We start from the raw sequence: 23,188 nt of genomic DNA, 5'->3' as shown, positions 1-23,188 counted from the left end.
TGGGATGACCGTCCTCCCTGCTAGACCCGAGTCTTCAGTGGTGGAGGCTGGTCCCGCTGTGAACGTGTGATCCTGACACCCTCACACAGTAGGCACTTAACGCTGAGTTGGGCTGTGAGGCTCCCGTGCACCAGGGATGGAAAAGGCTTCTCGGAGCATCTTACATAGCGTGGCAGATGGAAGGCCCACGTTCAAATCCCAGCCCTGCTCCTCCCAAGCGCTTGACCTTGGGCAAGTTACCTGTCCCCTCTGAGCCTCAGTTTCCCCTCATGTGAGGATTTAACGGGGGAAGAGGTGTCTCCATTTCACAGCCGAGGACACTGAAGGTTGGGGTTCCAGCTCTCGGGTGGGGTAGGGGTACTGAGGCGCCTTGGCGGGCGTGGGGTGTTCAGCTGTGCCCATGCCCTCCGTGTGTGTCCAGCTGGGCCATCCTGCCCAAGTCCGGGCCAGCCTTGGCCCAGCAGTGGTGGAGCCCTCCAGGCTCAGCTTGGGATCCAGATGGTGAGGCCTCGTGGGAGGAAGGAAGGGGAACGTGTTGCCCAGAGAGGGCCCGGCAGGGGCCAGGTGACACCGTGGACCCCTTCCCACCACTTTTAGGCCTCCCCCGACCCCTATTCCGCCTCCCTGTAAGCAGCAGGAGTGCTTCCAGCTTTTAGATGCTCCAGAAGTGTCCAGAGCTGCAGCATGGGCTGGCCAGGAGCCGACCTCCTGGGGTCTGGGGCTGGGCATCCACCCCAGGCCATGCCCTGCACTGCTCTTTTCTGCTCTCCCCCTTTGGCACATTGCTGAGATTCTGTGTTTTTTTTTAAAAAGGAAGTGGGTAACTCTGACTGCCAGCTCAGCTTTCCCTTACTGTTGAACTGTGTTTCTCCTGGGAAAGCGGGCCCTGGGGGAGGAAAGGGACAGGTGGGTGTGAGCAACCTCTGCAGCAGGCCCAGACGGTGAGCTGGCACTGGCTGTGATTTCTGGGGGCCAGGGCCCTCTTTTGTGGGTGGGTGTGGGGAGTCTCTGCTACCCCTCCGTGTCCACACTGCCTCAGCTCTTCTCAGGGAGGGACGTGGGTCAGACCCTGAAGACCTCCTTAGCAAGATAGACTCCAGGGCTGATGCTCTGTCCCAACCCTGGGAAGTCAGAGATGGAGGGGCCTTTTGCGCTCACTTGGTCCTTACCTCCCGCCTTTCAGGGTAGAGGTGGGACCCTGGGTGGGGACCTGCCCAGACCTCTGGCGGCCCCTGCATTGTCCCCTGTGGTCTCCGGGCTGGCAGGGGGAGGCCCCAGCGCCTGTCCCCCGTGTGCTGATTTCCTGCATCTGCTGGGCTGGGAGGACCAGTGCCTCCCCCTCAGGCCCCTCCCTGCCCACAGTATTTCTCAACCCCGCCGCAGCCCAAGACCAGTTGTGCAGGGTTAGCAGGAGGGAGCCTGGGAAAGCCCCCTTGCCCGCTGACAGTCAGCGCCTCTGCCAGGGGCGGGGCCACCACCGGACTCCCACTCTGGGCCCCTCTTGTTTCCCGCACCCTGGTCTTCGCCCTTGCTCTGACTATGCTCCCCTCCCGCCCCTCCCAGCCCCCTCGCAGCCTTCCCCCAGCCCCTGCTCTAGTGGAAAGCAGTGGCACTGGCCCTGGCCCCCTCTTCTGCTCTGGGGCCCTGTACCAGTGAGTCCCCAGCCTTTGATTCTGCATCTGCAAAGTGGGGGGTCCTCACAGGTAGTGGCAACTTGGAATCAGGCCAGGGCTGCGTTAGGGGAGCCCTTAGGACAGCTCCGGGGCAGCCGAGGGCCTGGGAGGGTCCACAGGGCCGGGGTGGGGAGAGGTGGGGCGGGGGGGAGGGAGCCGGCCCTCCCCCGTGCTGTGTTGTGGGCAGGGCATGTGTCTGCACTTGGCAGGACTGGGTGGAGCTATTTAAAGCTGACTCTGGGCATCAACTCCTTTGAGTGACAAAAATAACAACAATAACCAAAATAAAAGCACTAACATGTTGGGAAAAAATACCACATGTCTTATGTCCTTTAGGTACTCTTTAATAGTTCCAGGTCCACAGATGTGGCCATGGAGGATTCCGAGTGGTAAAATGAATGAATAGCCTGGTTGCACGTTGAGGCCAAACAGACATAGGCAAAGGGCCGAGGGCATTCAGAGGAATGAGTGAAGCCTTGTGCCTGGGGTGGGGGTCAGGGAAGGCTGCCTGGAGGAGGTGATGTGAAGGGCCGGCTTGGCCTGGCGTCAGTAGGGAAGTGGTTTCCTGATGAATGTCGTGGAGGTGGCCGTGGTCCTGCCCCGTCAGACCTTTGCTTGGCCCCAGGCAGGTGGGTGGAGGCGAGACCTTTACCTCCCCTGGCCTGGCTCTGGCTCTGTGCTCTGCTGAGTTGGGGGCTGGGCTCGTGCTTTGCTGCTTCTCCACACAGGCTGTTCCCCCAGGGAGCCCAGCAAGCAGCTGATGAGGGGCTGGTGGGAGGTGGCTGGGCTGGAGGGGCAGATTCCACCCCTCTGCTGATGGCCGGCGTCGTGGCGCCTGGGGCTGAGAATAGCACCCACACTCGCATGGAGGGGACAGGTGGGCCGGCGGTGGCTGGGGTGGGTGGAGCTGATGTCTCAGAACAGGTGGTGTGGAGGGCTGGGCTCAGGGCGGGGCTGTGCGCGTCCTCTGCTGGCCCCACCCAGCATGGAAGCAAGTGGCCGGTGGGTGACCTTGTGGCTGGGAGCCCTCCCTGACCCCTCTGTAGAGTGGGCGGCATCCTGGGCTCAGCGCTGGGATGTCAGATAGCAAGGCCCATCAGGACTGCTTGTGGGTCGTCAGAGGCCAGTACTCTGAGCCGCTGTTTGGGCTCCAGGGGGCCTTTACCAGTTTACCCTTTTACCAGGGGTCAGGGTAGTGGTGGTGGGGCTGGCAGGGCCCCTGCAGAGCCAGGGGGAGGAGGCTGCTGAGGGCGGTGGGACCAGGAACGGGAGGTGGGCTGGCTGCCGTGCCATGCTGTGTGTAAGCCCGAGTGAGTCATGGCGAGCAGGTGCTTGGGGCGCCAGGCACCAGGCACAGGAAAGGGATGTGTGGGCCGGAGGGGTGGTGGAGGTGAGGGAACGAGGTGGGAGCGGCTGCTAGAGCTTTCTGGCTTGGGTGGGAGGAATCCCAGGTCGACACAGGGGTAAAGGGACAGGGGGAAGCCAGCCCCTGCTCTGTGCTGGACCCTCTTAGCCTCACAGCCCCACTTCATCCTTATACCCCCGTGAGGTCTTGGCTGGGTTTACTGATGGGGCTCAGGGCTCAGAAAGGTGAGCCCTGGCCCCCTGGCCCCGCCTACCTGCCTTCCGACACCTCTGGGGACCTCAGACTCACTGTGACCCCCAGGTGTCCCCACCTCGGGTGATTCAGGCTCCTTCCCTCTTGTCGCTCAAACCTGGCGTCCCCCTCAGTTTTCTCCCTGTCCCCCCATCCTTGAGCACTTCTCGCCATTTCCTGTCTTGGCCCTAAACCGTCATTGCCTCTCACCTGGGTCACTGTAGTCACCCAAGTGGGCTCCCTGCTCCAACCTGCTCTGCAGTCTGTTCCCACACAGCCGCCTGGGCTCAGATCTGTGGGTCAGACCACAGCTCTCCAGGGCCTCCTACCCCCGCTGGAGTTTCAAAGCCCTGCGGCCTGGCCCTGGCTGCCAAGGCAGTTTGTGCAGTGGTTGGAGGGTCTAGCCTCTGGAGCCAGGCTCGGGCTTTGGATCCTAACCACCCCGCTGGCTGGCTGTGTGACCCTGGGGAGTTTTTAAGGCAGTGCCTCAGTTTCCATGTCTGCAAAGTAGGGATAATAATAGTACTTCCTTCCATGCGAAGGGCTCGGCACCTGTGTGCAGGGCATCTTCCTCCTACACCTGCCCTCTTGCCCTCTTTCACACTCTGGCCTGCTCTTCCCACCCCAGGGCCTTTGCACTTGCTGTGCCCTCGCTCCTTCATCAGGTCACAGAGGTCACGTCCCTGAGCCCCGCCCTCTCCGTGCCCTGCTGTGTGTTTGTTCAGAGACTTCCATCGCCACTGGACACGCCTTCCCCTTGGAGCACCGGCCCTTCCAGAAGCCCTCCTACCCAGATGGAGGCCTGCTTCTTCTGGTTCTGGTTCTGTGGACATCCAGGAATGGGCTCAGACTGGCGGGTGGTTCCTGAGGAGAGGGGAGCCAGTCATGACCAAGCCTGGGCCCCCTCCTGTGCCCCCTTGGGGCTCCAGGGCACCCCATGTGGGCTGACCCCCTCCCAGGTCCTCCCTGAGAGGAAAGGGCCTCCTTTAGAGCCATTTTGTTTGGGAACCAATGGCCAGGTTCAGATTCTAGCTCCTGTTTACTTAGCCCTGAGACCAGGGGCATTAGGCCTCAAGTTCTTGTGTTTTTTTCTTTCTACAACAGATTTTTATTAATTTACTGCCTGATAGTTATCTATAATACCTTTTTTTTGGCCACACCGCGTGGCATGAGGGATCTTAGCTCCCCGACTAGGGATGGAACCCAGGGCCCCTGCAGTGGAAGCGTGGAGCCCTAACCACTGGACCGCCAGGGAAGTCCCAGGCCTCAAGCTTCCTCATCTGAATACCTCCCTCTCATGGGATTTAGCGAATGCTCGTAAGGCTCTCCGGACGCCTTTGGATTAGCGGCTGCGTCTGATCTGTGGCTGCCTCCGCCCCGCACAGGCCCAGCCCAGCCCCGCCCCTCCCAGCACCCCCCAACCCCTTCCCCATCCCAACTTTGGCCCCTGCTGCCTCTGCTCCCCGGTGCTCTGTTCTGGGCTGTTCCAGCCTCCTGCACCCACCGCAGCCCACCCCAGCTTCCTCTGGGGTCAGGGTGGCCCTGCTCTGGCTTCTGGCCACTGGCTTATCTGCTGAACAGGCTGGAATTTCAGGCTTCCAGGGAGGGGAGGGGAGAGAGGAGAGGAGGGCAGGGTTTCTTGGCTGGAATCATCTGGAAACTCCTTACCTGGGAGTAAGTAAACTGGTTTCGACCAGACTGTCGTATTTCAAGGCACTGTTGTGGGTCTGACATACATGGCGGCCAAGTGTTTGTGTACCAGTTAAGGACGTAAAAAAAGAAAACCAAACATCACTTTTCACTCTCGCCAGTCTTTCTAAAGGAAAGGAAGAATCACTAAAAGAGGAAGGAGATAATTTTAGAGTGACAGTTTCCCAAGAAAGGCCCATTGGCTTCCTTAGTCGGTCAGCCGTTCCTACCAGGGCCCACAGGAAAGGATGATGGGTCTCTGTGGACTGGTGTCAGGGGATAGCGACTTCCAGAACATGAGGACTTGGGAAGAAAAATAGGTCACCAAGTGGGGTGAGGCCCTGGCGCTTCAGGGAGGCTTGGGAGGGGAACCTGGAAATGTTTTTCAGTTTTGTATTTCATTGCAAAAATGTTTGCAAACTTTGCATTCTAATACACAATCTGTGCCGCTTATGTCACAAAAGTGGTTTCTTTACCAGTCAAATCTTTGGAATGCTGCAAAGTGGAGCAGGAATCTTTTGTAGTAAACAGACACGCTTCCTGTTACCCCCAGGCGGCTCTGTATCCCTGTTTATGGATCACAAGTTGAGGGATTTCCCTGGCGGTCCAGTGGTTAGGCCTCCGGTCCAGTGGTTAGGACTCCGAGCTTTCACTGCCCTGAGGGCCCGGGTTCAATCACTGTTTGGGGAACTAAGATCCTGCAAGCCCAGTGGTGCGGCCAAAAGAAAAAAAAAAAAAGAATCACAAGTTGGGTTTCGGTTTTGAAATCCATCAGGTTCGGGGTCCTGGCTCTGCCACTCATTAGCTGAGTGACCTCTCTGAGCCTGTTTCTTCATCTGTAACATGGGACCAACAGTCACACCTTGGGATGTCCTGGTGATATGAGCCCACCTGTAAGGCAGTGTCAGGGGTGGTGGGCTCCCCTCAAGTTGGGTCCTTGGCCAGGGCTCCCTGGGGTCATGCCTTACACTATGATCTTTGTGGAGCTTCGAAGGAGGGGCAGATGCAGTCCATGGGGAGCTTGGCTGGGCGGGTGCATGGCTGGGAGATGACATCCGATGGTGAGGGATACCCCCCCCGGGTGTGAGCTGAGCTCACGGACTTCCCCTGAAAGGAAGGCGGGTGGCAGCCTCTCCTGTCACCTCCTCCAGCCAGCCTGGGGTGACGGAGGTGCCGAGCGAAGATGGGGGCACAGAGGAACCAGGGAAGGGGGCTGTCTCTTGGGGGCAGCCCTGCGTGTGTGCCGGGCTGGGGAGAGGGAGCTGGAGTTGGGACACCCTCTCCTGAGACCCGCCGGCCCAGAGGTGGCCCTTCCTGGGCCTGGAGCCTGGCTTGCCCCCCTGGGAGACTGTTGCTTTCCCTTTCTCTTGTTTTCTCCCCAGCTCCCTTCTGCATTCCGGATTTTTGTTCCACACCGTCTCCTGGCCTCCGCTCTGCTTCTTGCCTGGCTCTGTGGCCTCCGTGTGGTTCCTGCCACCTTTCTCCTGTGTCCGGAGGCAACTGAAGGGCCGGGGCAGGAGCCGTGTCCGGGAGCGTGTGTGGGGCTGTGTGCAGACACGTGGGCGAGCACCGGCACGCGGACACGCGAGTGTGCACACGGGCCTGCGTTGGGGGGCATTCTTGTCTGCTGGGGTTGGAATGCTGTTCCTGGCTCTTGCCCAAGGCCGGCGTTTTAACATTTATCTTTCTTAAAAAGTTATCGCCTGTTGGGGAAGTCGTCAGGCTGGGCCTGATGTATGGCCAGCCTGGCACCGCAGGAGGGCTGAGGAGTGCTGTTGGAGGCCCCTTGCCATGCGTTCTGGAAGCCTTGTGTTCTGGACCAGCTTTCCGGGCCCTGGGCTCTGCTCCCAGGCAGGAGCCTGAGCCGCTCCCCACCGCTGCCGGTCACAGCCGGGCCAAGGAGGCCAGACCCCTCATTCTAGCCGCTCTCTGCCTGGTGCCCACCCAACGCCAGGGTGCAGCGGCCGCTCTGGGGCTGTAGCCGTGTCACACTGGCCAGCAGATCGCCAGCCTTGGGCGTGAGCACTGTGGTTCTGAGGCAGAGGTGCCTGATGCATCTGCGTGAGTGAGTTCACGGGCCCTCGGCGGGAGAGGCAGCCTTGGTGTAGTCACCGGCCAGCCGGGGGCAGGGGCTGCAGTGCAGGAGCGGCAGCCAGGGAAAAGGACCGAGGAGTCAGGAGCCCTGGGTCCAGTCCTGGCCGGCCCACAGTCTCCTTGATACAGACCGGGGTTCTTGGCCTTCCGCAAGCAATAGAAACTGACTAGGGGCCAGACCAGAAATTCAGGCAAGGCTTTACGGGCCCTCCCCCCACCCCCCTCCGCTGCAGCTGGTGGGAGCGAGAACACACAACAGCTTCCCTTGCTCGCTTGCTTCCTGAGGGGGGAGAGCTTGTTCCTTATATGGGGTGAGGGTAGAGGTGTGTCCAGGGGTCTGGCCGGAGGGGTGGCTGAGGTGCTTTGCCCACCCCCTTGGTGGTGCTGTGTGCAGGGGGCATGCGCAGTACCCTGCTTTTGCTCCTGACCCCCTGCTTTTGCTCCGGGCTCTTCAAAAGTGGCAGCTGGGTTTTTTGGTCTCTTTGTATCTTTTGTCCATAATTTTGCCCCAACTGTGCATGCACGCAGTTACTTTTAGTCCCATATAGTTTCTTTATATTTTGTTGCTCGTGGAGAGGTATGTCCAGGTGCAAGCATTGCAGCAAAGGGTCCCCGGTCCCAGGCTGTCTCATTCTCATTCATGAAATGGGGGTGCCAAGGCCCACTGGAAGAAGAGGCCCAAGGGGTCCAGACGGCTGCACAGTGCCAAGAAGGGTTCGGCCAGGCCAGCAGGGCATCCCTGGGCTAGGGTCGACTGTCGGAGGAGCCCATCGCCTCTGCATCCCCAGGGCTCAGTCACTGGGTGGTGTGGCCTTGGCCTCGGCAGGGACGGACCCAGTGGGCAGCTGCAGGGCCTTGAGTCTCGCTCACTTTCCACAGCAGACGAGATCTGGGCCACACTTGCTCAGCCACGGGGTCCTGGCTCTGCTCCTTCTTTGCCCTGTGGCCAAATTCCTTCCTTTTCTCATCTCTAAAGTGGTGGTGAGAATACATAGCTCTAGGCCTGGCATAAAGATGAAAAGAAAGACCTAGGAACCGGACGCCCAGAAGCAGTGAGCACACGTCTCCCCTAAAGGGACCCTGGGCTTCTTGGAGGAATGGCTGATTCTAGGGCCGGGGCAGGGACCCGCTGAGCCTGGAGCATCTCGTAGTGTCAGGAAGCAAGGAAGTGCTCAAAGACTAGTGGAGGCGTGTCCACAGGCTCCCACTGGCAGAATTTAGGAGAGTTTGAGCGTGAAAAAGAATAATGATGGTAATAGACTATAGCACATTGAATGCAAAACGGAGGCAAGAGTCCATAACAATATCCCCATAAAGGCGAGACCAGGGGAAGGACTTCTTTATAGCACGCGAGGTAATATAGAGGAGGTGATAGAAGCCCGCGATAACAGTTGGTTCAGGCAAAGATGAGAGGCACAGAGCTTCTCAGACTTTAATGCACGCAGAGCCCTAGGGGACTTGTTAAAATGCGTCATGGAATCCAGCAGGTCTGGGGTGGAGCCTGAAATTCTGTATTTCTGCCGGGCTCCCAGAGGGCTGTGATGCCGCTGGTCCGTGGACCCCACTTTGAGTAGTAAAGTATTAAATGGACATAAAGACATCGGGTAAAAAGTTATTGGCCGTGGACTGTCACACAGTGGCGATGTATCGCCTTTCAGATGACTAGTCAATTATCTAGGGACAAGTCATCTCTACGGCAGAGGTCTGGCAAACACTGCCCGACCAAGTGGTCAAGCTCAGCACCGGAAGCAGGGGGCATCCTGAGGTGATGCTGTTGGACACATTACCTCTGTAGTATGCTTGCCAAAACAATGTTTAACCTGGACTTAATCATGAGGGAATGAGCAGATGAATCTGGAGTGTAGGGCATGCTCCATGGGACTGGTTTGTACTCTTAAAAAAATGTGTGGCCCAGGGAACCATACTCAGTATTTTGTAATAACCTATAAGGGAAAATGATCTGAAAAAGAATAGATATATATGTATAACTGAATCACTGTGCTGTACACCTGAAACTAACACAACATTGTCAATCAACTGTACTGCAATAAAAAAAATGTCAATATCTTGAAAGAGAAACAAATATGTACAGGGAATAGGTATGTGGGGGAATATTTTAGACTAAAGGAGACAGGAGACATGACAAGAAAAAGCAAAGTGTGTACTAAGTGAAGTAAGTCAGAAAGAGATATCACTTATATGTGGAATCTAAATATGACACAAATGAACATATCTACGAAACAGAAACAGACTCACAGACATAGAGAACAGACTTGTGGTTGCCAGGGTGGAGAGGGGGAGGGATGGATTCGGAGTTTGGGATTAGCAGATGCAAACTATTATATAAAGGAGGGATAAACAAGTTCCTACTGTATAGCACAGGGAACTCTATTCAATAGCCTGTGATAAACCATAATGGAAAAGAATATGAAAAAGTATACATATGTATAACTGAATCAATTTGCTCTACAGCAGAAATTAACACAACATTGTAAGTCAACTATACTTCAATTAAAAAAAAAAAGCAATGTGTGAACTATGAACTGTGTTTGGATCCCAGATCAAAAAACAAATAACCCAGACCTAAGGGAGATTTGGGGGACAACTAGGCATGTTTGTATATGGACGTATATTGGGTAATAGTAATAAGTAAAGAGTAAACATCGGGGGTGCCATGGTACCACGGGGATTTAGGAGAACATTCTTATTCTTGGAAATGTGCCGACGTAAGTGTGCCGACGTCGTTAGGGGTGAAGGACTCGGGGTACAGGGTCATGATGTTTGCAGCCTACTTTCCAGTGGTTGGGCTGACGTACAAACAAACGAACTAAACTGTTTCAATAGAGAAAAGAGAGAAAAATTGTGGCCTGTGGTAACAATTGGTGAGTTTGGGGAAGGGCAGAGAGCAGTCTGTTGTACTCTTCTTTCAACTTGTTTTGCCATTTATGTGGGTTATATTTCAAACTAGAAGTCAGGAGGGGGCCTATGCAATGTGGCCGTGCCTGGTGGGCTGGGGCTTACCTCTCCCCTCTCCCTCCTTGCTCTGCTGAGGCCCTGCCCACCTGGCTCCTAGGTTACTAGAGGGTTGGGAGGAGTGTGGGGACAGGCGTCCATCACAGGGGGCCCGGTGGGCCCGGGCAGCATCTGGGCTCGAGGACCATGAAGCCGGCCCATCCCGCTGTTTGGAACAGAGGATGGAGCCGTCGGGCAGGAGTCAGGGGGTCACCCCAGGGTGTCGGGGAATGAGCCAGAGACCCTGAGGCTGTGGAAAGTTGGGGCAGAATATCCTGGGAGGGGGCAGCTCCAGCCACCAGGTGGCCTTTGGCCCAATTCTGATGGCCACCTCTTCATTTTTGCCTCTTGGCGTGTCTCCATCCGAATGGGTCCCTGCTGTGTGACCCCTGGGAAAACCTGGCCTTCCACCTGCCCATCTGCCTGTCTGTCTGTGTGCCCCTGCCTGCCCGGGAGCCTCTGTGAGGCTGCAAGGACGTGCATCCTGTCGCTGTGGTCCCCTGACCGCAGGCCCTGCCCGGAGGAGGAAGTGCAGTGGTGAGGCCCAGCCGCCCGGGCGCAGCTCATTCCGTGACCGGCCTCAACTGAGGCCGTGGCCGTGGAGGTGCCGGAGGAGATGATGAGGAAGGTGAAGGCCTGCTGGGGTCTCAGCGGCTGGGTGGTGGGTGCCCGGGGGAGCTGAACGCTCCTCTGTGTGTGTGAGCGTGAGGGCTCCGGGTGCTGGGGGAGGCGGGGGGAGGTCTCCATCTCTGCTGGTCTCTAGAAGGGCTTTTCTAGCCTGGTCCAGAGCCTGGGGACCAGGGCTTCCGTCCTGGGCCCCTGGGCTGGGCTTTTCTCGCCAGCCCTGTGCTGCATGTTCAGATGTGGGCATGTGTCCCACACATGCAGGGGGCGGGCCACGCTCTGGGAGGAGGGAGGAGTCCAAGCGGGACCCCTGGGGTCAGCCGAGGGGTGAGTGCCTGCACGCTTGCTCCCCTCGCTGTGTTGGCTGGGCTGGGGTGGCTTGGAGGGGGCCAGGTCTGCTGGGTGCCCCTCCTCCAGTCTGGAGCTTGGGAGCAGCCCTGTGCTCACGCCTGACTGTGAGGCCCTAGGCTGTGTGTCCTGATTTGCCTGCCATCTGTCGCGTGGAGCCAAGGACACTTCCCTGTGAGGAGGGGGCCCGTGGTGTCTGTAAAGTGCTGTGCTCGGTGGGCAGTGAGCGATAATTGGTCCCTAGTTCGAACGAGACTGGCCCCGGGTGCCCTTTCTGTTCTTCTGGGTTTGGTGGCCGGGTGTGTGGCACAGCTGGTCTGTCCCCTGGGGCCACTGGCCATCCAGGAGGAGAGGAGGTGGCCTGGCGAGATGGCCCGGACGAGGCCTCTGGGCCGTGAGAGGGGCTGGGGAAGGGGCGCCCCCCTCCCCCTGCAGCACCCCGGCCACAGGAAGCTGTCGCTGAGCCCTGGCACCTAGAGGCACTCAGCCGTGTCCTGTGAGCCTCCTGCCCCAGCCAGGGAGGGGCCACTGGCCCTGGGTCACGGCCCAGCCCGGACAGGCTGACCCAGGGACGCTGTCGGGGAGGTTCGTTCTGCCACCAGCTCCCCTTTTTCTGCCCTGCCCGGGGCTGGTCCTTCCGAGGCTCTCCATACCCTCTGCTATCTAGCTGCACTGAGGATGTGGTGAGAGCAGACGGGGTGGCACCGATAAGGCTTCCTGGACCGCTGGGCTTGGGCTGAGCAACTGCGACCTTGGTGTCATCTGTCGCATCGTCCAAAAGGCTCCCCTTTGTTTATTACAGGGGAGACATGCATGATGAGCGTGTGCTTAGCGTGACACAGGAGAGTCTGGGGCTCCGCTCTCGGCGAGGAGAGGGCTGTGAGCTTGTGTATGTGAGGGCTGGACAGAGCCACCCTGGGGCCTCTGTGGGGGTGGGGACAGATCGGGCATGGCCCAGCGGCTTTTAGCTGGCAGGGTGATCGGGTGCAGTCTGGGCACCCCAGAGGCTGGTCAGAAAGGCCTCTTCCCCAGTGTCTGGGGCGTGGCAGGAGGCCCAGCTATGGAGGGTGGCAAACAGGTAGCCATCGGTGCTGTGGAGCTGTACTGCAACAAATTTTGTCCTGGTCCCTGGCCTGGGGCAGGAGGTGCCCAGCTTGTTTTTCCCCCAGTAGCCACACTGGGAGCTCCCCCTGAGGACGAGGACCCAGGCTGTGTGCCCTCCTCCCCTTGTCTGTAAAGTGGGATGGGTACAGTGAGCCATAAACAAGGCCAAGGCCAGCACACACTCACTGGGCGACGCCCTGAGCCTCGACGGTGCCGTGGGTACAGTTACTCCCGTGTCAGAGGCAGGCACTGAGGTGTAGCGAGTTAAGCAGTTAGCCTGAGGTCACATGGAGCCGTGCTGGTCACCGCCCTCCACACTGACTTTGCAGGGCTGGGACCCACTGGAGCCAACACACGTTAGCCAAGACCAGACCTCAAATTCGTGTGAATGCCAGACCTCACCCCGATCCTAACAGCCACCTTCATGGTGAGCTCTCTGCGTGTCAGGCTGAGGCCTTTCCATACACGACCCTCTCATTTTGCATAACAGGAAACTGAGAAGTGGACTGTTTTGTTCAAGTTCAAGACTCTGATCTCAAAGTTCAAAGCTCAGATGAGAACGAGTTTTGTGTCGACCCTGTGCCCAGCCCTGTAACGGAGCTGGGGACACAGAGAGGGCTGGACACTGTCCTGGCTCTCAGGCTGTGCAGGCTTGGGCCAGGCCAGAGGCAGACACTCAGGCAATGAGGAGAGTTGGTACAGGCCCTAAGTGGTACAGAGTGGGGTGGAGGAGGGAAAGGGCAGGGGCAGCTTCACAGAGGAGGTGTCACCTGAGCGAGATTTTGGAGGATGAATAGGAGTCTGCTGTGTGCACATGCATGCCTTCTGTCTGACATCTTGGGATGCCATCTGTCTGGACTGGGAGGGTGGGTTTGTGTCAGGTCCAGCCATCAACTGTGTGAAGGCTGTTCTGAAAGTCTTTTAGGGGATCACCTGTACTTGGGTACCTACTATGGGCCAGGTACAGAGATGGTTTACAGACCTGAGCCTTAAGGTGGGCGCTAATGTCCTTTATTTAAAAAAAAATTAATTAATTTCTTGGTTGCATTGGGTCTTTGTTGCTGTGCACGGGCTTTCTCTAGTTGCGGCGAGCAGGGACTACTCTTCGTTGAGGTGCTCAGGCTTCTCATTGCGGTGACTTCTTTTGTTGCGAAGCACGGGCTCTAGGTGCGCGGGCTTCAGTAGTTGTGGCACGCAGGCTTAGTAGTTGCGGCTCGCGGACTCTAGAGCGCAGGCTCAGTAGTTGTGGCACACGGGCTTAGTTGCTCCGCGGCATGTGGGATCTTCCCGGACCAGGGCTCGAACCCATGTCCCCTGCATTGGCAGAAGGATTCTTAACAACAGCGCCACCAGGGAAGCCCGCTAACGTCCTTTTTATTTTCCGACAAGGCACTTGAGGTTGAGAGACGTGGTCAGAGTCCCTTTTCTCAGGGTTCTTCTCACCACCTGGTGTAGTCTCACCATGGCTGGCCTCTTTCTCGAGGCCTGAAGCTCTCTCTGGTGGCTTCCGCTGGCTGGGGGAAACCCACAGCTGTGTTGGATGCCTGGGGCCAGGTGTACATGTCTGTGTGTACATCGGGGCCTTGGCCTTCTCAGGAGCCCTGATAGCCGGGCGGGCACTGGTGACTCCACTGATGGAGGGCATCTCCTCAGGGAGAAGGAGAGGCAGGGGGTGGACAGGCTCACTTTCCAGTTCTCCTGCCTGATGGTTTGCTCCAGTGGCCCCTGCTGACTTCTGCAGGTTCTTTCCCACCTGGTGGTCCATTTCTTTCTCTGGAGGTGGCGGGGCTGTGGGGTGGGCGTTGATGGGGTGAGTCACCTACCTGTGCTCAGTGTCGAGTGGGCTGGGCATCCCCACAGCTCCACCCTGTTCCCATGGGGCCAGCCGCATGTGGCTGCCAGGGGAATGGGGAGCCTGTGGATTGAGGGAAGTGCCCGTTTTCTTTCTTTTACTTTTTTCTTCTTTTTTAAAATCTTTTCTTGGCCACACTGTGCGGCACGTGGGATCTTAGTTCCCTGACCAGGGATCGAACCTGCGCTCCCGCCATGCATTGGAAGCGCAGAGTCTTAACCACGGGACTGCCAGGGAATTCCCAAGTGCCTGTTTTCCTGCTCGTGGTTTTGCTTTTCTCCTCTCAGTCCCTTGTCGGCCCTTGGCATCCAGCTGCACTTCACCCATGGAGTGTCCTGACTGTTGTAGCACGAAGTTGTTGGCAGGCTGCTCCCCAGTGTGCGCCGCTGCCCCCGCACCCGCCACTCTCACCTTTCCTCTCCATCCTTTGCGACCTTTAGTCATCTTGAGCGACTTGAAATTCCCTGGTAACGGACCTCATCTTTCTGGTCCTCCTCGCCTTTGCTGCAAGCTCTCCCCTCCTTCTGAGCTGCCCCTTCCCCCTGGAAGTCTTCCTTGATTGCCCGGACTGGATAGGATCTCCAACCTGGGCTCCCGCAGACTCATGTACCTCCCTCTCTCTTGGGACTGGGCACACGTCTGAATGATTTGCTGACCCAGCAGAGATGAACAGGGCTGGGCACAGAGCGGGCGTTTGGCAAGAGATGGCCGAATGCATTGCATGATGAGAGAGAGGGTCTGAGAGCTGACTGGCCTCGCCCTGGCTCCTGGGCAGCTGGGGGAGGGGGAGCAGGGCAGCACAGGCCATCCTAGGGTCAGTCAGGGGTGGGAAGGGTCCAGGCTGTGTTCTGGGACTGGGCATCCCTCGGTCTAGGACCCTGGCTTGGCATTCCAGCCCCATCTGGTACTCATCCCTGCCAGGGGCCCACCTGTTTGTCTCCTCCACCTGCCACCCTCACCCACTACCACCTGCTGACTTGTTATTCTTGTTGGGTCTTGGCCGCCGTCTCTGCCGACCATCATCGCGGTGTTGTCCTTTTTGCTTGCCTGCCCAGGCCTGTGGAGGGGCGTCTTTGCCTCCCTCTACCCCTGCACACCCCACCTCCTGTCTCCCTCAGTAGCCCCTTCCTGTACCCCCATCTCATGTTTTTCTCTGCTGTCTTCCCATTGCCCTCACCCTTCCTTGCTTCTTTATTCTCTCTCTGCTCATAGAGAACTCTGGGATTGGAGGGACAGAAGCTGGGAGAGGGGAGTCTGGGAGAACCTGGTGGGCCAGGGCTTCCTCTCAGGCTCCTGGTCTGGCTCCCTCTTTTTCTAGATCTTTCCCCCCTCTCTCGGCCTTGGGTCTCTCTCCCTCTCTCTCTCTCTCTGCCTTTACCCACCCACCTCCCCATCTGTGTCCTCAATGCCCTCTCTGCTGACACAGCTGAGAAGGGACAGCTGTGACTCACAGAGGGGCGAGTCTGCCTCTGGGATTTGGGGAGTAGAGTGTGTGGCCGTGAGCCCACGTGTGTGTGCCCTTGTGTGCCTGTGTGTGTGAATGCACGTGTGCCAGTGTGAGTGCCAGGGGTGGGAGGGAGTCTAGATATGGGCTAGAATGGGTCATAACTGAAACTCTGGTCAGATTGGGAGCTGACTCCCAGGGACCGCAAGAGCCTGACGCCCAGCCACCCTCCCTGCCCTCCTGGTCCTGGGGCGGTCACTTCCCTGCCCCGCGGTCTGGTATTTATGAGCCTTGGGCCCAGGAAAAGGAGTCATGTGGGGAGGTGGGGCTGCCCTTACTGGCCCCCTCATGTTCAGCTGCCAGGGTTGGGGGGAGCACCCAGGGGTGCAGTGTAAGTTCAGCTAGGAGGGGCGCCCGACCCCTCATACTGCTGTTTCGGTTACTACAGCAAGTCTGTCCTAAGTTCCTCCTCTTGACTGATGGGTGAGCCCTGTGTAGAGGATGAAGAGGGTCTCAGCCCTGCCCTTGGGGGTCCCAGCAGCCACAAGACCTCCGAAGGTCCCGGTGCCCTGGGCTGGGTGACATTGGCCATGGGCCTCCCAGACCCGACCCTGGCTGGGGTGGGGAGGGGTCTGCGGTATCGGTGACAGGGCCCTCTTGGTTTGGCCACTTCCCTTCTCAGAGTAACACACTTTCTTTCCCCCTCTGCCTCGGCAGGTCCTCCAGAAACTGGGGAAGGCGGATGAGACAAAGGATGAGCAGTTTGAACAGTGCGTCCAGAATTTCAACAAGCAGCTGGTGAGTGTGGGTGGCCCTTGGCCTCAGGGAGCTTGTGAAAATGGAACTGCGGCTGCCAGGTGGAAAATGTCAAGAGCTGAATTTGTGGGCTAGGGGAACTTGAGAAGAGCGTCAGTGTGGGCTGGCGAGGTCACGGAAGACTTCTTGGAAGAGGGAGCATCGGCCCTGGGTGTGGACCGTGGGGGAGAGGAAGGAGGGGCAGGGGTATACCTTAGGTCCTTGGTAACACTTCAGGTTGGGGTGGGAGCTGGCGTTAGATTGTGCCCAGGCTCTGGGAAACCTTGAATGTCCAGGCAAGTGGGATCTCTAGAAGCTTCTTGTGAGGAGAGTGGTAGCTGCAGGGTTTAATGTGGGAGCAGAGCAGACTGGCTTTGACTTGGGCACCTCGATCAAAGTGTCGACCGTGCCTGGCTGAGTGGCAAGCTCCAGGCCTGGCCATTTGTAGATGGCTGTGGGTGCCTGTAACAACCCTGTAAGGCAGCTGGTGTCACTGTGCCCCTTTCACAGATGAAGCAGTTGAGGCTCAGAGAAGTTGGGTGATTTGCCCAAGGCCATCCAGCTTTGGGAGTGGATTCAGACCCATACTTGTCTGATTCCAAAAACTGCAAGGGACTTGAAGGGCATCCTTAGCAATTCCTTTTACAGGCCAGGGACCGGTGACAGGAGGGCCTTAATTATGTTGGCAGCCTGGGGGCAGTGGTTAGATCCAGGGGAGGACTTCCTGGCCAAAGGGCTCTAAATACCCTGACTGGGTTGTACCTGAGACCTTCCCCGCTCAGGTCTGCTAAGTCTAGAATAAGCTACTTTGGTGGCTGTGTCTGAGTGTTGTAGAAGAGGGGATGAAACGACCCTGGCAAGGGTGCCCTCACTGGGCAGGGCCAAGGAGGCAGGGAGAGAGAGCTGGGCCACGGCTCTGTGGCTTCTGCAGACCAGCCCCAGTGAGTGACAGATGGGGATGGGGGCCAGAGGAGGCCACAGGAATGGGCATGGCTGTGGGGAGTGAGGTCAGGGTCTCAGCTCTGCTAGGAAAGGGGCCAGGTGGGCCTAGACAGGGGCTGGGAGGGCCCAGGCCTCTTCCTGCTTGTCCACACCTGACGCCTCAGAAAGCACGGAAGGTACCCACCACAGCCTCTGCGGCTGGAATGGAACCTCTGGCGGAAGGGGCCTCCTTTGGAAAACTCTGACAGCCCGCTGGCCAGGGGCTGGGAGCAGCTGGGAGAGGGCCGAAGAGCATGCTGGGAGAGGGCAGGGGTGCATGCTGGGAGAGGGCAGGGGAGCAGCTGAAAGAGGGTAGGGGTGCATGCTGGGAGAGGGCCGGGAGCATGCTGGGAGAGGGCAGGGGAGCAGCTGGGAGAGGGCAGGGGTGCATGCTGGGAGAGGGCAGGGGAGCAGCTGGGAGAGGGCTGGGGAGCCTGCTGGGAGAGGGCCGGGGTGCCAGCTGGGAAAGGGCCCAGGACCAAGTCTACCCTCACCTGCCAGAGAAGCTGAACTGAGGGGTTCCCCAGAACAGGGCTGGGAGCCCCCATGGCTGCTTGTCCCCCAGGCCAGGAACGTTTCAAGGCCCAGAACAGAGACACCTGCTGGCTGTGTGGCTGTGCGTGAGCCCTTGCCCCTTGGGCCTCACGTTTCTCACTTGCAAAGTAGAGGTTTGGACAAGAACCCTGAAGTTCCCTCTGGGTCGCTGGCTCTGGGCAAGGAGTCACCCACTGATCTTTGCCCAGAGGGGCTGGGGAGTGAGGCCAGGGCTAAAGATAGCCAGTGCTGGTGGCTCCCTGGCTGTGGACATGGGCGGTCATTTGAGCTGGTGCTCTGCCCTCAGGCTGGGTGGGGTGGTCGCCTTCTCAGGGGCCAAGGGTGGAAGCAGGGCGGGCAAATTGAAGGTCTCGTTTGAGGCTCGGGGTAACCCTCCCTTAGGAGTTAGGGCAGCTGGGCAGTTCTGGATTTGATGGGTGTGTGGAGATGACTAGGACCTGGGGGTGGGGTTCAGGATTTACAAAGGTGTGAGGGTCACTATTCTCAGGGGAGCTGCAGGGCTTGGCGGGGGGCGGGGGCGGACGGCTTGGGAAAGGCCAGGTGACGCTTGAGCACGGGGAACCCTGCTTTTCACCTGGGAACACCAGGCCTAGTGGGCCAGCCCTAGCTGAGTTCAGGATGGCAGGGAGTTTGGGCTTCAAGGAAGTGAATCTCCCACCCCTTCCTATGGGGGTGGGTCCTAGGAGAGGGTGTCGGTCACCTTGCTGTCACCTGCTCTCACAGGGACCCAGTTTACATAGCTCCTCTGGGCCTGCTCAGTGTTAGTTGCGACATCCCTGCCCCTGCGTCCCGTCCCTGCACTGTGAAACCCTGGAGGGCCCACTCACACTCCCGCCCACCTGAGTGCTTCAAACCCAGCTCAGGCCCTCCCGGAAGCCATCCTGGGTCCTCCAGGTGGCCCAAGCTCTTCATCCTGGGAGCCACCTGGACCTTGCACCCCAGGGCTCATCGTTGCTGTGTATCTGTCACTGAGGTGGGGCAGGTCTGATTCCTTCTCATCCCCCAGGATCCACCCAGGCCTCTGCTCCAAGGGGGCATTGCTGGCTATCTGTCGTTTGAAGCTCCTGTGGCATTGATTGCAGAGGGGCAAGAGTCAGCTGGAGCCAGAGAGGTCCATGCAGGGGAGGACTTCCCTGCCCCCTGGATTCCCTGGGAAGATGGGGGCTGACGTCAGGGAGGCAGGGAGAGCCTCTGGAGGGAGGTTCGGGGGACATGGGCTGCCTGCTGGCCGCCCCATGGAGCCGCCCCTGCCGTCGGTCCCAGGCTGTGGTGCCCTTCCGAGACTCCCAAGTCGGGAGCCAGGAGAGCAGGCCGAGGGGCAGGGGCTCCAGGACTTCATCCTTCCCCAGCTGCTCTGCAGGGCGTTTGTTAGCGCCCAGGAGCCTCCGCCGAGTTGTTTATCAGAGCCAGCGTGGAGGGGAGGTGGCTTGGGCGCCCGCCTGAGGAGACAGCTGGCTGGGGGCCCTGGGGCGGGGGGCGTCGACCCTGGGCCCAGCTGCAGTTGGCACAGGGTGGGCCTTGCACATCTGTACCCAGCGTGCCTGCTCACAGCGTGGCCTTGTTTGGGAAGCACAAGGGACCCTGGTACGGCCTGAAGCCTGGGCAAGCGTGGCAACCCCCCTCCCCCCCACGGGCGACCCCTTTCTCAGGGTGCATTGGAGACAGACGCGGGGGGACTCTGGGGAGGGGAGCGAGGTGATGGAGGCTAAGCTGGGTCTGGAAGATGCTGTGACATCAGATGAACACAATGACATCACATCACAAACATACTCGAGTCTTCATCTCTACCACCAAAGCACTGAGTTGTGAAGACTGGGCGTGGCTGCGTCAGGAATGGGGTGGACCCTTCCTCGTGCCCCAGTCCCATGGGGTCCACATGCGATCCCTGAGGGAATTTCAGAGAGGTCTGAATGCTTGTGGATTGTCCTTTTGTTTCGTACTTTAATCTTTAATCAGCACACACCTCAAACTTGGATGTTCCTAAGAATGATATGTGGCCAGGGTTTCCTTCTTTTAAATGCGATGTGCTGAAACCCTCCTTGCACAGTGTCTCTGCTGTCGTCATAACGAATAGGCAGCTGCCTGTTCCGGCCCCTTCGTGACCCATTCGGCAAACTGGGGCCTGAGTGGCCAGGTATTGGAGGTTCTCGCCGGCTCTCTCAGTGCCTGTGTGACCCTGGGCACGTCATGCAACCTCTGAGTTTCCTCTTCATTAGGTGGAAACAGTGGTGTTGAGAGCTGGTGTGTGGAAAGTGCCGGCCCCAGTGAGGAGCTGCTGCCCGGAGCTCTGAGGACACCAGGGCAGGAGGAAAGGGCTCTGGCTGTAAAGAGGGGGGCCTGTTTGCAGGGGGATAGGAGAGGTTTGAGGGTGCTGGGCGTGAGCCTGTGCAGGGGGGCTGGGTCCTCGGTCCTCCAGCTGCCCTCGGCTGGAGCCTTGACCTGCGGGGGTGGACCACCACCTTCCGTCTCCTGCGGGAGCTCCAGGCTGGCCGGGTGGAGCTCTGTAGGGACTCAGGTCTCCTGGGACTGTGGCTCGATGCTGTCATCTATCTAACCCTCCACCAGGGGGAGGGACTTCAAAACAAGGTGTCACTGAGGCGTAGGCTGGTGTCAGGGTAGGGAGAGCCCAGGAGGTCTGCCGTCACGGCCCTCCAGAGGCCCCGGTCTCCTGTGTCCCCCTAGGTCCCCCATCATTGTTCTCAGTGTACAGCCCACTTCCTGAGGCTGGCCTTCACGACCTCGGGCCCGGCCCAGCTCACTTAAGCCATTTCCCTGAAGGCCTGTGATGTGCCAGGCGCCCCTGCAGGCACTCCACGCACATTTGCTTGTGGTCTCCCAGGCTGGGGTCGTTCGACCCAGTTGGCAGGCAAGGAGACCGAGGCTCAGAGAGGCTACGTGTCTAGTAAGGGACAGAGCTGGGTCTTCACGGCCCCAAAGCCTCTGTGTGCTTTCTCCCACTTTCCACGCGGCTTCTGAAAACTGCAGCATCTCCCTGGCGGTGGTCTCAGACTTTCCCCGCTGGCCTCGGCCTGCTCGCCCCTCCTCGCACCTGGAGCTCAGCTGTCCTGCTCCTGCCTTCTGCGGTACTGATGGCCAGAGGGAGTTGAGGCTGTGCCTGTGGTTCCACCCTCTCTGCTGGCCCTGCCTGCTGTTCCAGGAAGCCCCGGAAGCTGCCCTCCCAGCTCAGGGTGCTTCACTCCCTGGCCCATTCTCCCTCATCACCCTTTCCTCCTACATCTTCCCTCTCAGCTGGGCCAGTGTCCCGAGAGGCCTGGACATGACCCCCATACTTCTCTGCGCTCCTTCCAAAGGCCTCCCCCTCCGGACCTCTCCTCTCCCCATCAGAACCCTCCTGACCCTGGTGGGATGCAGTGGGAGTCCGCTGGCCTCAGGTACCAACCACCTAAGCTTTCAGGACAAGGTGCTGGGTGGTTCCTGTGCCCCCGGTCGTGTTCCTGGGCTTGTTGGTCGCCTGGTTCATGGTTACCCGAGGGCAGGCCTGCCACACGCTGGTCCCATCCTACACCTGGGCTGTGCGTGCGTGTGTCTTTCGGCCGTGCTCCAGTGTCTCTTCCAGGGTGGAGGGGTCTCTGTCTTCTTGCCTTCCTTACAGGGCTGAGAATACTGTCTGAGAGAGAAGGTGCTGACACCCTTGGGTGAATGTTCCTTCGGGCACAGGCTCCCGAGAGGGAGCTCAGTGTGTTAGTGGCCAGAGAGGAGATAGCAGCCGTGCCCCGGCGCGGTATCCTGTAGGCCCCCAGTGCCTTGCCGTGGACAGCCCATCCGTGGCAGGTGTCCGTGAGGTGCAGGAGGCAGAGGGCAGGTGTGGGCTGTGCCCCAGGCCCTCACCTTCTTCTCGTCTGCCTCTTTGCAGACCGAGGGCACCCGGCTGCAGAAGGATCTCCGGACCTACCTGGCCTCGGTCAAAGGTAAGGGGCAGACCTGGCCTGGATGGGCGGGCTTCCTGGGACGCAGAGAGGGGGCCCTCCCCACGTGGAGCTGATGGGCGCAGAGCTGGGAAGGGGCAGCAGGGCTGTCAGGGATGTCCACCTATCTCCTGGGACTTCAGGGGTGGGGCAAGGGTAACCCCCCCCCCCAATCAGGGGTCCCCATGGCCCTAGCTGCAGCATGGCCCTTCTGCCCCACAGCCATGCACGAGGCCTCCAAGAAGCTGAACGAGTGTCTGCAGGAGGTGTACGAGCCTGACTGGCCTGGCAGGGATGAAGCGAACAAGATCGCTGAGGTGAGTATGGGACCGGTGGCCTGGGCCGTTCCCCAAGGGCCCTTCTGACCTCAGCTGGCCGCCCGTCGCACCCTGCGGCGCCCTCTGGGACCAGCCCTTCTGGTCCTCACGTGCTGTGTGCTCTTGGACAAGTCCACCTCCCTCTCTGACAGCCCTCGCACTGAGATGGGTTTCCTGATGCGGTCCTGAGGCACCTCTCCTCTCTGCGCTGTGTCTCCTGGCTCGGGAAGCCTCCCTCCCTGGCCCTACCAGCCCTGGGCCTATCTGATCCTCAGGGTCACGTTTTGAAAAGGCAGGAGGTGTGACCCCATTTCATAGATAAGGGGGCTGAGGTTCTGAGGAGCCGCCTAGCCGTGAAGCGATGGGGCAGAGCTGGCCCCTGGGTCCCTGGGAGGTGAGAGCCGGACCGGCTGTGGGCCGGCTCCCCTGGTGCGCGCTGCTGTGTTCTCGTCTCCCGCAGAACAATGACCTGCTCTGGGTGGATTACCACCAGAAGCTGGTGGACCAGGCGCTGCTGACCATGGACACGTACCTGGGCCAGTTCCCTGACATCAAGGTGAGAGGCGCTTGGTCTGTCCACCCTGCTGTGGCCTGGCAGCCTGTGTCGGGGAGCTGGAGAGGGCGAGAGGGCAGCCCCGGGCTGAAGGCAGGCCTCCCCCACTCGCCTGGCACTTTGTCCTCCAGGGCTGCTCCCTCTGAGACCAGCCTGCCAGCCCCCAGACCTGGGCCTTTCTGAGCTGGAAGCCCTGTCCCTTTGGGTCTCCAGACTAGGGAAAGAGACCTCATGGGGCATGTAAGTGTGTGGCCGTGTCCCTGTGGAGTGCCTGTAGGGTTGACGAGGTGTATTAAGGGGCTGGAAGGCCTGGGTATGTGTGCCCCGTGTTAGGCTCTGTGTGCTTGGAAGGGAAGGTGTATAGTTGTGCGTGTCGCCTCTCACCTGGGTGTGTTTGTGCGACTTCGCGTGTTCAAAAAGCCAGCTGCCTTTGCTGGGCCTGGGTGAGTTAGGACCCGTCGGTGTGCCAGGATCGCCGCCGAGGTGACTGGGACCCCAGGTGCTCCGGACATGCAAGCAGAGTTGTCTGGAGTTCAGGTGGTGACCGTAGTGCTGGACCCGATCCCCTGGGTGGGTGGGTGCGGGGGTCCCGGTCCACGCTGGCCACCTCGGCCACCCAGTGCA

General features: G+C 59.2%; 1 protein-coding gene across 28 annotated transcripts in view; it reads left to right on the top strand.

Annotated features, from left to right (window-relative positions):
- Positions 1–23,188, top strand: part of BIN1 (bridging integrator 1) — a 55,755-nt gene that overhangs the window by 12,475 nt on the left and 20,092 nt on the right. For 16 of the 28 annotated variants that reach the window (XM_067742222.1, XM_067742226.1, XM_067742232.1 and 13 more), the window contains exons 2-5: positions 16,155–16,235; positions 21,643–21,697; positions 21,917–22,011; positions 22,472–22,567. In XM_067742222.1, the coding sequence (XP_067598323.1) occupies positions 16,155–16,235; positions 21,643–21,697; positions 21,917–22,011; positions 22,472–22,567 (327 nt within the window). Of the gene's footprint in view, positions 1–6,002; positions 6,522–10,666; positions 10,694–16,154; positions 16,236–21,642; positions 21,698–21,916; positions 22,012–22,471; positions 22,568–23,188 lie in introns of those variants that run through there. The other 12 variants (XM_067742218.1, XM_067742216.1, XM_067742215.1 and 9 more) reach the window with 2 other exon arrangements.

Source organism: Pseudorca crassidens, chromosome 6 (genome assembly GCF_039906515.1).
Source record: "Pseudorca crassidens isolate mPseCra1 chromosome 6, mPseCra1.hap1, whole genome shotgun sequence".
Taxonomy (NCBI): Eukaryota; Metazoa; Chordata; class Mammalia; order Artiodactyla; family Delphinidae; genus Pseudorca; species Pseudorca crassidens.
This window is presented reverse-complemented; position numbering and strand designations above follow the sequence as displayed.